This window comes from Neophocaena asiaeorientalis, unplaced genomic scaffold, assembly GCF_003031525.2.
Source record: "Neophocaena asiaeorientalis asiaeorientalis breed wild unplaced genomic scaffold, Neophocaena_asiaeorientalis_V1.1 scaffold22, whole genome shotgun sequence".
NCBI lineage: Eukaryota > Metazoa > Chordata > Mammalia > Artiodactyla > Phocoenidae > Neophocaena > Neophocaena asiaeorientalis.
The window spans coordinates 1736544-1748774 of NW_020174422.1; the positions used below are offsets into that span (position 1 = coordinate 1736544).

General features: G+C 45.0%; 1 protein-coding gene across 5 annotated transcripts in view; it reads left to right on the forward strand.

The window, feature by feature from the left end:
* Positions 1–12231, forward strand: part of KALRN (kalirin RhoGEF kinase) — a 573088-nt gene that overhangs the window by 498694 nt on the left and 62163 nt on the right. For 3 of the 5 annotated variants that reach the window (XM_024756492.1, XM_024756493.1, XM_024756495.1), the window contains 3 exons: positions 3755–4035; positions 5438–5542; positions 8965–9060. In XM_024756492.1, coding sequence (XP_024612260.1) covers positions 3755–4035; positions 5438–5542; positions 8965–9060 — 482 coding nt within the window. The remainder of the gene's footprint in view (positions 1–3754; positions 4036–5437; positions 5543–8964; positions 9061–12231) is intronic. The other 2 variants (XM_024756496.1, XM_024756497.1) reach the window with 2 other exon arrangements.

Below are 12231 nucleotides of genomic sequence, written 5' to 3' on the forward strand. Positions count from 1 at the left end.
TGGGGTGTGTGTGTGTGTGTGTGTGTGTGTGTGTGTGTGTGTGTACACATGCACAATGGAATATTACTCAGCCATAAAAAAGAATGACAATCATTTGCAACAACATGGATGGACCTAGAGATTATCATATTAAGTGAAGGAATTCGGACAGAGAAAGACAAGTATCATAGGATATCACTTACATGTGGAATCTAAAAAAATATGATACAAATGAACTTATTTACAAAGCAGAAATAGACTCACAGACATAGAAAACAAACTTATGATTACCAAAGGGGAAAGTGATGGGGGAGGATAAATTGGGAGTTTGAGATTAACATATACACTCTACTGTATATCAATTAGATAAACAATAAGGACCTACTGTGTAGCACAGGGAACTATATTCAATATCTTATAATAACTTATAATGGCAAAGAATCTGGAAAAGAATATATATATGTATATATACACATATGTATGTATAACTGAATCACTTTGCTGTACATTTGAAACCAACACAACTTTGTAAATCAACTATAGTTCAATTAAAAGAAAGATTAAAAAAAACTGAAGCAAATATGGCAAAAATGTCTACACTTAAGTCTACACTTAATCATATCTAGGTGGTGGGTATTTAGATGTTAAATTTTTTCTATATTTTCTTCTATTTGAAAAATATCTCATAGTGGGACTTCCCCGGCGGTCCAGTTGTTAGTTAAGACTTCGTGCTTCCACTGCAGGGGGTGAGGGTTCGATCCCTGGTTGGGGAACTAAGATCCCACATGCTGAGTGGTGCAGCCAAAACAAAATGAAAAAAATAAAAATATCTCATAGTAAAATCAGCCTCAGAATATTATTTTTTCTGATCTAGGAAGCAAGTTGGACATACCAGGGAACTTTATTCCTTGCAGTGTCCAAGGACACATTTGTCTTCCCAGTGACGTAAAAACAGATACCAATCTCATGGGCAGTTTTTAATGCCTCAGGGCTGAAGAGGAAGCATTGGTTCGGAACCCTGGAGAGATGTAGAGGTGCCTGGCTTCTGGTCCTAGCTTTATGACTAACTAATTTGTGACCATGGATTTCCCATATACAAGCTTTCATTGCCTTATCTGTAAAATTAGTGAGACTGAGATTGTTTTCAGCATTGAAATTTAATAACATATAAATTATATATAAATGTCTATACGAAATGTCTCATAGACTAACAACCTGATGTTCTTTTTTACAATAATTATAGAGGCTAACAGAATTCATGGAGTAGACACAGATGTGGGAATAAGATTAAATATATGTGCAGTAGAGTCAGATCTCGGTTTAAATTTTGCCTCTCTGCCACACTAATGATGACCCTGGGTTTCCTGGAACACTCTATTTCCTAAGATGATACTCATACTTAGTACCTGTCTCAGCTTGGAAAGATTTGGTGAGATAACAGTATTACTGTTGTAGTTGTTACAGATGAGTCAGTTAGCTGTTGTGCCCGGAAAGGTATTAGAATAAATTCTCAAACAGCTCATTGCAGCCACCTCTTCCAAAGATGGGGTGAGCATCACCTGGCAGTTATCCTTTGAAGTAGCAATAAACCAAGTACACATTTTCTAGACTAAACGATGCCACATCTTTTTGTAACCATGCATTCAGAGTGATTTAGAAATAGTCCTGTCTCAATACGGGACCCTAACTAGATGACAAGTTAGAGATTGCTTCCAACTCTTCAGTTCTCTTTTATTTGGGCTGTGGTTGAATGGCCCTGATGGTTTACACAGAATAAACTTGAAACAAAATTGAGGATACTCTTGATTTTTAATTTGTACTTTATAATCCGTACACTTGCCATTAATTTGTACAGAATGCACCAAAGCAGAATCAGATGATAGAGAGAGGAGCAGAATGGTCAGTCAAAATTTGCATTCATGAATCTCAAAGCCAGGCTGTGGTTTGTCATGGAGCAGAACACTTAGGCAGTCATCCGTCTTGCTTAGTGACACAAGGCACAGTTAATGTGGCTGGGCCTCTAGCTCTGCTGACACAACATATGCTGATAAATCTAAGGTTTGAAGGCTTGGATTTAACAGACTTGTGGTATCCCAGGGGCCTGGTGAATGAAAAGCCTCTGTGGCTTATCAGCAGAGAGATAAGAGGCCCAGGTCCCACTGCTAGTGCTGCAGTGGTGCTGCTGAGATGTTTATCACCCGGGCTTCTGAGAACAGGAGTTTGACCCATACCAAACACTTCAGAAATAATGTCAACACACCCAAGACCACAGCCAGCACAGAATTCTCTGAGATAAGATTACAGCTTTGTCCTTAAAGGGATGTCAACCAAGTCAGTCGATCCCTAAATATTCCCTGAGCTGAGCAACCCTATGAGTTATCCTTCATACCAGGGGGCTTTAGAAGCTCAATTTTTAATGCTTCTACATGCAGATATTCTGTTCTTGTTTTCTAAAGTATGCACAGAACTCTAACCATATCTAAGAAAGTTCCCGCAGGGTCAGGAGCCTGAGCTTGGTGCCTGTGAGATCAGCCGGTTATAGAAGCTGGAGGCAGCTCTTGACTGGCAAAAATATTTATTCTTTTTATTTTAAGATTTGGTTTCTAATGTATTGGACAGGTCTAGGCCGTCGGGCCTCCCAGGCCAGGTTAGACCTCTAGTCTCGGTCTAGGACCAAGTCATTACTGTATAGGAAAAGATGATTCGGTCTTTGAGACAAGTGGGTGCAGTACTTTTTATAAATACCTAGTCATGCGTTTGGTTTAAGTAGCAGTATGCAAACTGGTACCAGGGCCACAGGGCCCATCAGGGGTTGAGGTGAAGCTGGTCAGGTATTCTCCCAAGACCTCTTTGGCAATGAGAAGAAGCAGCATAAGAGAGACAACTCACCTGTGATGTGTCATCCAGATACTAACTGTATCACTTCTTGCTTTAAAATGCCTCCCATTCATTCCTTTGTCCTCCCCGTGTCCCCCTAGTGTGGGCTTCTAGATTCCAATCCCTCTTCCCAGGGCTATGTTGTCTGTAGTTACCAGATTAATTAAAAAACAAACAAGCAAACAAAAGCCCTTTTTGCCCCCTTTCCCATTAGCGTCTCACAATAAAGTTCGTACTCCTCTAGTTTACTATTAAATGTTTTCACTCTTCTTTCTGTCCAGTTTCTCCTCTGTTCATCTTTATTTCATTGGAAGGGTCTGCTTAAGGGCTGTGTTCACTTGTTTTTCCATTTTCCCGCCTCTGTGCTTTTGTTCCTGCCGTCTCCCGCTTTTGGAATTCCTTCTCCCTTCCCTTCTACTCAGACACATCTCTTCCGTTAAAGGTTTTCAGACCAGTCCTGCCTGCGCTGATCTGACCCTCCTCTCAGCTCTGCTTCCTTATGGTCTAGAGCCCATGCCAGCCCTTTGGCAATTAACCACATACTGCTTTGTGCATTTATCTTTATTTTGCGTGCTGTCTTGCTCTTTGGCACTTCTCTTTCCCTCTTTGTGTGTATTCGTGTGTGTGTGTGTGTGTAGCTAGATAAGGCATCTATGAAAACAAAATCTGTGTCTTATACAACTTTATAATACTCATAGGTGCTCTATGACATTGTTACTGGTTGATGGTTCTTGCTTAGAATCTTGATTTTGCAGGAGTCTTTGTCTTCTGTCTGCAGCTGGCCTTGATATTCTGCCTGGTGCCCTAGCTTCCTGGGGTTGGAGCTGTCTTTCTCCCAGGCTGGCAGCCTGCCTTAACTGCCCCTGACACGCCGTGTCTGTCTATTCTTTTTCCTCAGATGCGTACTCTCACTCAAGTGAAAACGGAGGCAAGTCTGAGTCGGTGGCCAACCTGCAGGCCCAGCCCTCCCTGAACTCCATCCACAGTTCCCCTGGGCCCAAGCGCTCCACCAACACCCTGAAGAAGTGGCTGACGAGTCCCGTGCGGCGGCTCAACAGCGGGAAGGCAGACGGAAACATCAAGAAGCAGAAGAAAGTACGAGACGGTCGGAAGAGCTTCGACCTGGGATCTCCCAAGCCTGGGGATGAGACCACCCCTCAGGGAGACAGCGCTGACGAGGTACTTACTCGAAGCCCCGGAGCCTTCCATCGGGAGGGGTTTCTGATGTACCTCCTTCCTGGAGCCTCGAGAGGCATCCTTCCCCGGGGTTTGTAAACTAGCCAGACTCTAGTTCCCAGTAGTTCGTCTTCTTGGGCCTAGGTGATCTTTGTATTCTCAAGACATTGCCAGTTTGAATATAGTTCCCTGTGCTGTACAGTGGGACCTTGTTGTTTATCCATTCTAGATGTAATAGTTTGCATCTACCGACCCCAAACTCCCAGTCCATCCTTCTCTCTCCCCTCCTCCCCTTGGCAACCACAAGTGTGTTCTCTGTGTCTATGAATCTGTTTAGTTCAATTTAAAAAAAAAAAATTAAAAACAGTAGGAATAAAAAAAAAAGACATTGCCAGTTTGATTTGTGACTGGGTTAAAGACTGGCACCTAGAATATCCAGCAGACAGATACCATTTTGCCAGATTTGGAGATGCGTGTCGGGGCCCACGGGGAGCCAGCTGGTCACCAAGTCCCCAGCCTCTACTAAAGACCGCATTAAACCTGCCACGCCTGGAAAACAGAAGACTGTCCTGGGAGATGATGGCTGCTTTCGAGTGTGTTGAGCAGTGGCATTTATAAAATGGAGTAGACAACTCCTGGTTGCTCCAGAAGGGAGAATAATGATTAACAGGTGAAGGTTTACAGTAGCCAAGGTTGCAGCCTTTAATGGGGGCTCAACCAGTGATGAAGTGGGGCTTCATGAAAACAGATGAACACCCATACTGAAAAGGTTTGGGAGACTGTATGACCTCACATAACAGTTGGAGAGACCAGTGTTGGCTGAGAGGTCAGACTGGGCAACGACCTCTTATATCCCTTCCAAAACTGGGATTCTGTGATCAAAATATAGTGGGTATTTGGTTTGGGAATGAGATAATTCTTTTATCTGGCAAACTAACCTACTCTAGTCACTGACATGGCTAAGAAATTCTTCCTGATGTGAAACCAGACTCTTTGTAGTTTTATGCTACCTTTTCTCCCTCTGAATGGCAGTAGAGCCTGGTGATCTTTAGATTGTAGTTTGAGTCCTTCATAAACTTAAAAGTTAGTTTCTCTCTAACCACTCTCTCAGCTTTCGCTCTTCCTGGCTAATCGATAAAGTAGATGTTTTTCGTGTGTGTGTGTGTGTGTGTGTGTGTGTGTGTGTGTGTGTGTGTGTGTGTTTTCCACCATTTGGACCTCATTGTCCTTTTGAGATAAGCAGGTGTGCCCATTCCACACAGGAGGACCCTGAAACTGAAAAAAATAGGAGTGTGTTGAGAGAGGCGGGTATCTTATATGTTTCTTTTCTAAAAATCCCAAGTCCTGAACCAACTGGCATCTTTAACTATAGGAAACGGTGACTAATGCTGCTCTTTTGTTCTAGAAGAGCAAGAAAGGTTGGGGTGAGGATGAGCCAGATGAAGAGTCACACACACCCCTCCCTCCGCCTATGAAGATCTTTGACAACGACCCCACGCAGGACGAGATGGTAGGACTTCCTTCTCACTTGGAAGAGCCATGTGTAAAACACATGATTTCGTTTTTTGTGTGTGTCAGGGGTAGTAACACTCTCTCTCCCTTGTTATCGCTTATGCCGCATGAATCTGAGGTGATACAGATTCCATCTGTGTTGGGGGCTCCCCTCCCCCACCCCGGAGGTCTGACTTCATTCTGGGCAGTACAGGGGTGGGTGTAAAATACTCAAAGCAGAAATCTGCCTAGTATCTCGTCCTGTTGATGAAGGGTAATGGCTATGTCTTTGGAAGCAGCAGATCCCAAAAAGAACTATTGTCTCGAAGAGGAATCCAAGGTGGTTCTAGGTCATGATCATTTTGTTGTTCAACCGATGTTTTAGTTGATTGTTTTCCTCATCCTCAACTCTAAAATCCAAATCATGGTAACTTCCAGTCAAGCCCAGTGCAAACAAAGCATGAGGGATGGAGATGCTGCTAAGGGGAGGTTTTGTCAAAGTTGGACAAACCTAACATGCCAGGTTGCCTCAGTTCTTTGATTTGCAAAATTCTCTGGCTCACTGGCCTGCAGAGACTCTCTGGTGTCTGAAATGTGAACGTCCACCAAGCCTCTGGGCGCAGGGTCATCATCCCGATTGTTCTGGAGCAGAGGCTCAGGTTGAATGTGCTTCCTGGTACTGAGCTGAGGCTCGGGTAGGTCCCTGCTTTCGTTGTGTGCTCCGTCACTGGCCTTCCTAACTGTGCTGTCACTTCGTTGTGTTTCTCTTGCTTCTCTCAGCGTCGCTGTCCTGGAGGACTCTGGAGGCTGAGGTGGTGGTTTCAGTTCTTGACTGTCCTTGCCGTTTGCTTTCCGGAGTGTCGTTTTATTGTGCTGCTGGTGGTGGTTAGCCATCCCCCTGGGGCCTCCCTGTGCTCTCCAGTGCTCTGCCCGGCAGTCAGCAGCCCCTTCCGAGGTGGTGGGCCCAGCATGCACGGGCAGGGAGCAAACCTTCACAGCGCCACCCAGGATACAATCCAGGAAGTACTGATGCAGTTGCTTCAGTGTTTCTGGTGATATCCCAGATCTTGTTTGAATTCTCTCTGCTTTGCATTTTGGATCGGTGGCCCCCAGACATTAGTTGAGGTCTTCCTCTGTGCTAAGCTAGAGGGACATTTTCCAGGAACAGGTCCATGACTAAGATGTGGTCACTGCCCCCTCTGTGACTCACCCATGAGAAGCACACAGTTACGGCCCCCCCTAAGGCTCTGTCTCTGGACTGTTGGGAAGAGAAGTAGAGGAAGCATGGCATGATGCCCATCCTGGATCCCCAGAGGCAGAAATGCCTGTGCTTCGCCTTGAGGTGGGAACGAGAACCAACCTGCTGTGTTCCCAGAGGCCTATTGTAAAATGTTCTAGAAACAGTGATAGCGTGTGTGGGGAGCAGGGCACTCAGGTCACATTATCTGCCGTCCCACACCGCCCTTCACATGGAAGTGCCAGCTTACATAAGATAAGGAGAGGTCACGAACCCTCCCCCTCGACATCCCTCAAGCACGGCTTGTTTTGGGGAAAGGATGTTATGTTGTTCCTGGATAATTTTTAACTGAGAATGCGGACTTACCCCCAGACACTTGTGTAGCCCTTTTCTTAGCCAGGATTAGGGCAGGTGGCATGAGCACCTTTTTAAAAAGACACATGAACCTCCTCAGTCCGGCTGTTTGGTTTCTGAACGTCTGTTTTTCTGGAATATTTGGGAGCGGGATGAGCTTCAGAATTTCTAGCAAATGGAGTTGGGATTCATTAAAATAATTTTTACAACGGTGTAAAAGGAATTTCTAAAAGTTCACCCATTCTAGTGTCGTGCAGTTACTTTAATTCTGTTTCCTTCTATTTGTTCATATGCGTGTATGTTTTATTTTTATAATTATACTAGGCATAGGATGTGTTCATTGTTTCATATTTTTAATATTTATAAATTAAATAATAATGTTTAATATTTCCTAAAATCTTACTAATTTTACCTTCAGAACTATAATTTTAATAACTGAGGAGTATTTCACTTATGTGATGTATCGTAATATGTTTGACCAGCCTGTTTGGGGATATCCTGGATTGTTTCCAGTTTTTGCTGCTCTGGGTAATACTGCTACAGATCACTTGGTACATACAGCATTTGTTCTTTTGACTTCTGTCCTTGGAATAAGTTCCCAGAGGTAGGATTACTAGAGCAAAGAGTAGATAACTTGGACTTCCAAAGAGATTTAAGTTCCTTTCCTGCTTTCCCCAGGAGAGGAAAAGAGTGTTGCTCTCTCTTAATTACATTCATTTGATTTTTTTTAGCCCATTTCAGAAGCAAAGACTTACCTAAAGTAAGTCTTAGCTTAGACAACAAGAAGCTTCCTTTTAGAAATTCTTCCCCATAACTTAAAGGACAGACTTGAAGCCACAGCCTGGCCAGGATGTCCAACTTTCTACTCCCACAGTCACTGTGCCCACGCGTCCTGGGCCCTGGGAACTCCGTTGTCCTCTGCTTTGAAGCACGGGGTGGGTTAAAGCTTACACAGGGTTAACCGTTTCTCTCCCAATTTCTTCTCAAGTAGGAATAGGAAGAAAAAAAAAACAAAACAAAACACTGTCCCTCAGTGAGCAGGAATGCCCAAACCGTTGACCAGACAGTCCGGTAGACCAGTCCTTACTGCTGGTGTGAGGGAAGGAGGAAGGCCCTGGGCTTGAGCCTCCTTTCACTGTGAACAGGGTAGTGCCTGGTTGCTCCAGCATGAGACGCACAAGTCCTGCTAAAGCCCTTTATTACTTCCCTAGTGTTTCAGTTTGGGGGCCTTACCAGAAACAGCAGTGTTTGTGGAGGAGTGCGTGTGTGTGTGTGTGTGTGTGTGTGTGTGTGAGAGAGAGAGAGAGAGAGGGAGTGTGTGTGTGTGTGTGTGTGTGTGTGTGTGTGTGTGTGTGTGAATGGGGGAGGCGGTTTCTGTTCTCCACGTGCCCTGCTCCTAGCATTTCTGCTTGAAACATGGTGACAGTCTGTGTTGAAGATCTACATGTAAGTAAAGTAAGGACAGTTTCTCTTTGGACACACTCGAGGCTAGGTTTATTGACCCTCATTTCCTGGAACAGCAGTGGGCAGCCCTGTAGTGGCCAGAATCCTGTCTGCCCCCTCCCCGCTTGCTGTCAGTGGGTGCAGCCCTTCCCTGTTGGCCTCCTGGGAGCTCAGTGACCCCTCCCCTCAGCTCCTCAAGAGGTCTGACTAAAAAGAGCTTGGTCCCACCCCTGCTTCGCTGCCCCACACCCACGCTACCCCCATCTCCCTCTGTCATCTCTTCCCTCTAAACAGAGAGCTTTGCCTCCCTTGCCTGCCTGAAGCTTTGGACTTGCTGTGTTGCTGCCTAATTGCTATTCCTCGTGCCTCGCTAATCTGCTTTTCCTTTGCTGCTCAATGTCTTGCAGTCCTCCTCTTTGCTAGCAGCCCGGCAGGCTTCCACCGAAGTACCTACTGCTGCAGACCTTGTCAGTGCAATAGAACAGTTGGTCAAAAGCAAGCTGGTAAGTGTGGGTCCTGGAGGCAGTTCTGCATGTTTCATCTCTATGCGGCTTTTAAACCCTTCTCCACTTGAAAATGATGGATACTCTCTAGGGAAAGCTGCCTCATCATGATTTTGATTACAGTAACTCTCTTTTCAAATATCCTAGCTTATAGAAGACCAATGAAGTTTCACACATATGACCTTCTTCTTTTCTTTCTAATGTTTCTTACTAATTAAAAAAAAAAGCTGGTATTTTTAGTACTAGTGTCAAACTCCTGAAGGTCGTGCCTTTTCCTGCCATCTTTCCCTGTCCCACGCAGGGAGTTGAGTGCTCTCACGGATGCTGCATTGACTTCTCGAAGCCCATCTCCCTGACCACTCCTCACTACCTTTCCGTCCCTCTCCACACCGACCCATATACCCTCTTCATTCTGCAAATAACCATTAAAAATTTTTTTTCCTTAAAAAATCATCCCGGGGCTTCCCTGGTGGCGCAGTGGTTGAGAGTCCGCCTGCCGATGCAGGGACACAGGTTCGTGCCTCAGTCTGGGAAGATCCCATGTGCCGCGGAGCGGCTGGGCCCATGAGCCATGGCCGCTGAGCCTGCGCATCCGGAGCCTGTGCTCCGCAATGGGAGAGGCCACAACAGTTAGAGGCCCGCGTACCACAAAAAAAAAAAAAAAAAATCATCCCTTTTTTTTTTGCATTTTCTCTTTCACCACCTGAGCATGGGCCCTGACCTCATGCCCAGAGTAGCCATTGCTTAATCCTTCTCCCCACCATCTGCCTCCGGCCTCAGGCTCCCATGATTGGCTCCCTCCTCGGTGAGGGCTCCCTGTCTCCCTCTTGCCTACACGATGATGGTCTCCAACGTGGGGGAGACTCGAAGTACACAAGATGGTTTTTTGAGGTGCTGGAACAAAATATTAGAATCTCTTTAACTCATCATTTTAAAATGGTTTTGTGTATGTTTTATTATGTACATAAGGGTAGTACAGGAGTACAGAAATATAATTTATAAATAAATTACATGTTTGGGGGGTTCATGACCAAAATTATGTTTACTAATTGACGTATATAATCAAAGTTTGGAAATCCCTGGCCCATAAAGTCCGCACTTACCTAGTAGTCTAATGTTCTGCAGCCTATTCTCCAACTTACCTTCCCAACATCCATGTATTATTCCGGGCGATGAACTCGGCTCCAACTAAATTATTTTCTGCACTGTCCCCAAACATGCATTTGGTTTTCCTCCCCCCAAATCTCTGTTCAAACCACCCCAATTCTCTAGAATGTTGTCCTTCTTCCTTTTGCTTGTCTAAAGTATAACAGCCCCTCAAGGTCCCACTCAGATCTCATGTCTCCACAAGAGCTTCCCTGACCAGCCCAGGGACGTGTTTACATCAGTAAACACTTGTTTCTAAAAGTCTGTGATTTTCATATTTTGGATTACCGTTTTCCTCCTGCTACTGCTCACCTACTGCTACTGTTGGGCACCTCAATGGGCCTCTAGTTTGTGTGATCCATGGGTCAGGTGTTAAACATGTGAGTACAGGTGTTGAGAAGTCCCATTAGAGCAAATGTCCCAGAGTAGAAGGAGTGTAGGATAATGCTGGAGCTGATCGACCCTGTAACAGGCCCTTTACAAATGGCTATTGGATGAATGGCCTTTCGGTGGTGATTTTACCATAATAAGGCTTTAACTTTTTCTTCCACCACTAGCTACTTCTTGAGGACCTGCAGTGAGCCCAGAATTATAGAGATTTCTTTGGCCAGACATATAAAACCAAGCGTATGTCATGGAAAGGAATGCAAGAGCAGTAGTCTGATTTCTCAGAATCTTCTAACCAAAATTCGATCCTTTCTCCTTTCCTCTACTTTCTGTTTCCTCCCATCTCAATATGTACCCACTGTGGGGTAGTGACGGAGCACCAGTAGTTGGTTGTTTCCTCAGCTGCGTTTGAGAATACGGAGTTACGTCTTCACCTCCGAGACTGGTATGCCTGTTTCTCATGAGCTCTCTAGCTTAGAAGAGGATAAGATCTAGAGCCTGTAAAGGTTCTGGAGTTCTTATTTGACTGTAAGTACAAGAGTGTTCCAGCTGCCAGAATACCCAGTGTGGTCATAGGCTGGGTTAATGAAAGTACAACATACAGATCCAGGGGTGTCATAGCCCCATTGTACTCAAAGCTCTTCAGACCATGCCCGTCATGAGTTGTGTGGAGTCATGTATCGGGTTCTGAACTTGGCATTCTAAAATGCTCTTGAACTCAGTGGAAGGGCCCTCCCTGGAGGAGGAAACCAATACCACGTGGTCCATGTCATTTGATGGAGAGTTGCAGAAACTGGGGTTAAGAATGGGGAGAAGAAGTTAGGAGACAGAAGACACATGAGAGCTATCTTCTCATAACTGAGCACTGCTGTGGAAAAGAAGGGCTGGTCTCACTCTTGGTTGCTCCAGAGGGCAGAACGTGTGGGTGGAAATTAGCTCAGTATAAGAAGAACTAATAAGGTCCTTCCCAATTTACAGAATCTGGGAATATTACAGGGGCATCTGGCATACTCGGACTTTTATATCTAGGGCTTAGGTTCTTTCTGATTTCTATTTTGGTTGCTCAAGTGATGGCACTAAGTGCTGTAGTTAGAAATCATTTCCAGGAAGGACCCTGAGTCAAAATGATTGGCCAGAAACAACCTGCAAACTAATTCCATTACCATAAAACCTGAGACTTCAAGTCACGTGACAGAGCAGTTCTCCTCCGTTCCCTTACCCTGCTGCTCTCTGCCTGGGTGCACCTTTCCAATAAAGTCTCTTGCTTTGTCAGCAAAAAAAAAAAAAAAAGAAAAAAGAAATCATTTGGCCCCCCGGCTCCACCCAGAAGCCATAAGATCCCTTGTGTCCCTGAGTCCCAGAGCTGCCCTTGGTGCTGTATGGTCACGTGGTCATGACTGTGCCAAGGCTGTGGCCTCCAGCAGTTGTGATCTCTCCTGCTGGAAAGCTGCTGTTAGGCAACCAGGACAGCGGTTCCCCACTCACCTGCAGATAAAACCCCGAAGATCCCCGGAAACTCCTTTGGCCAGTCCTTCTGGGCATTAATGGATACTTCTGAGGTCTCACCTGCCAGCCTTGGTCTTTTTTTTTTTCAATTTTTTTTTTTTTTTTTTTTTTTTTTTTTTCTTAAGCAAGCTT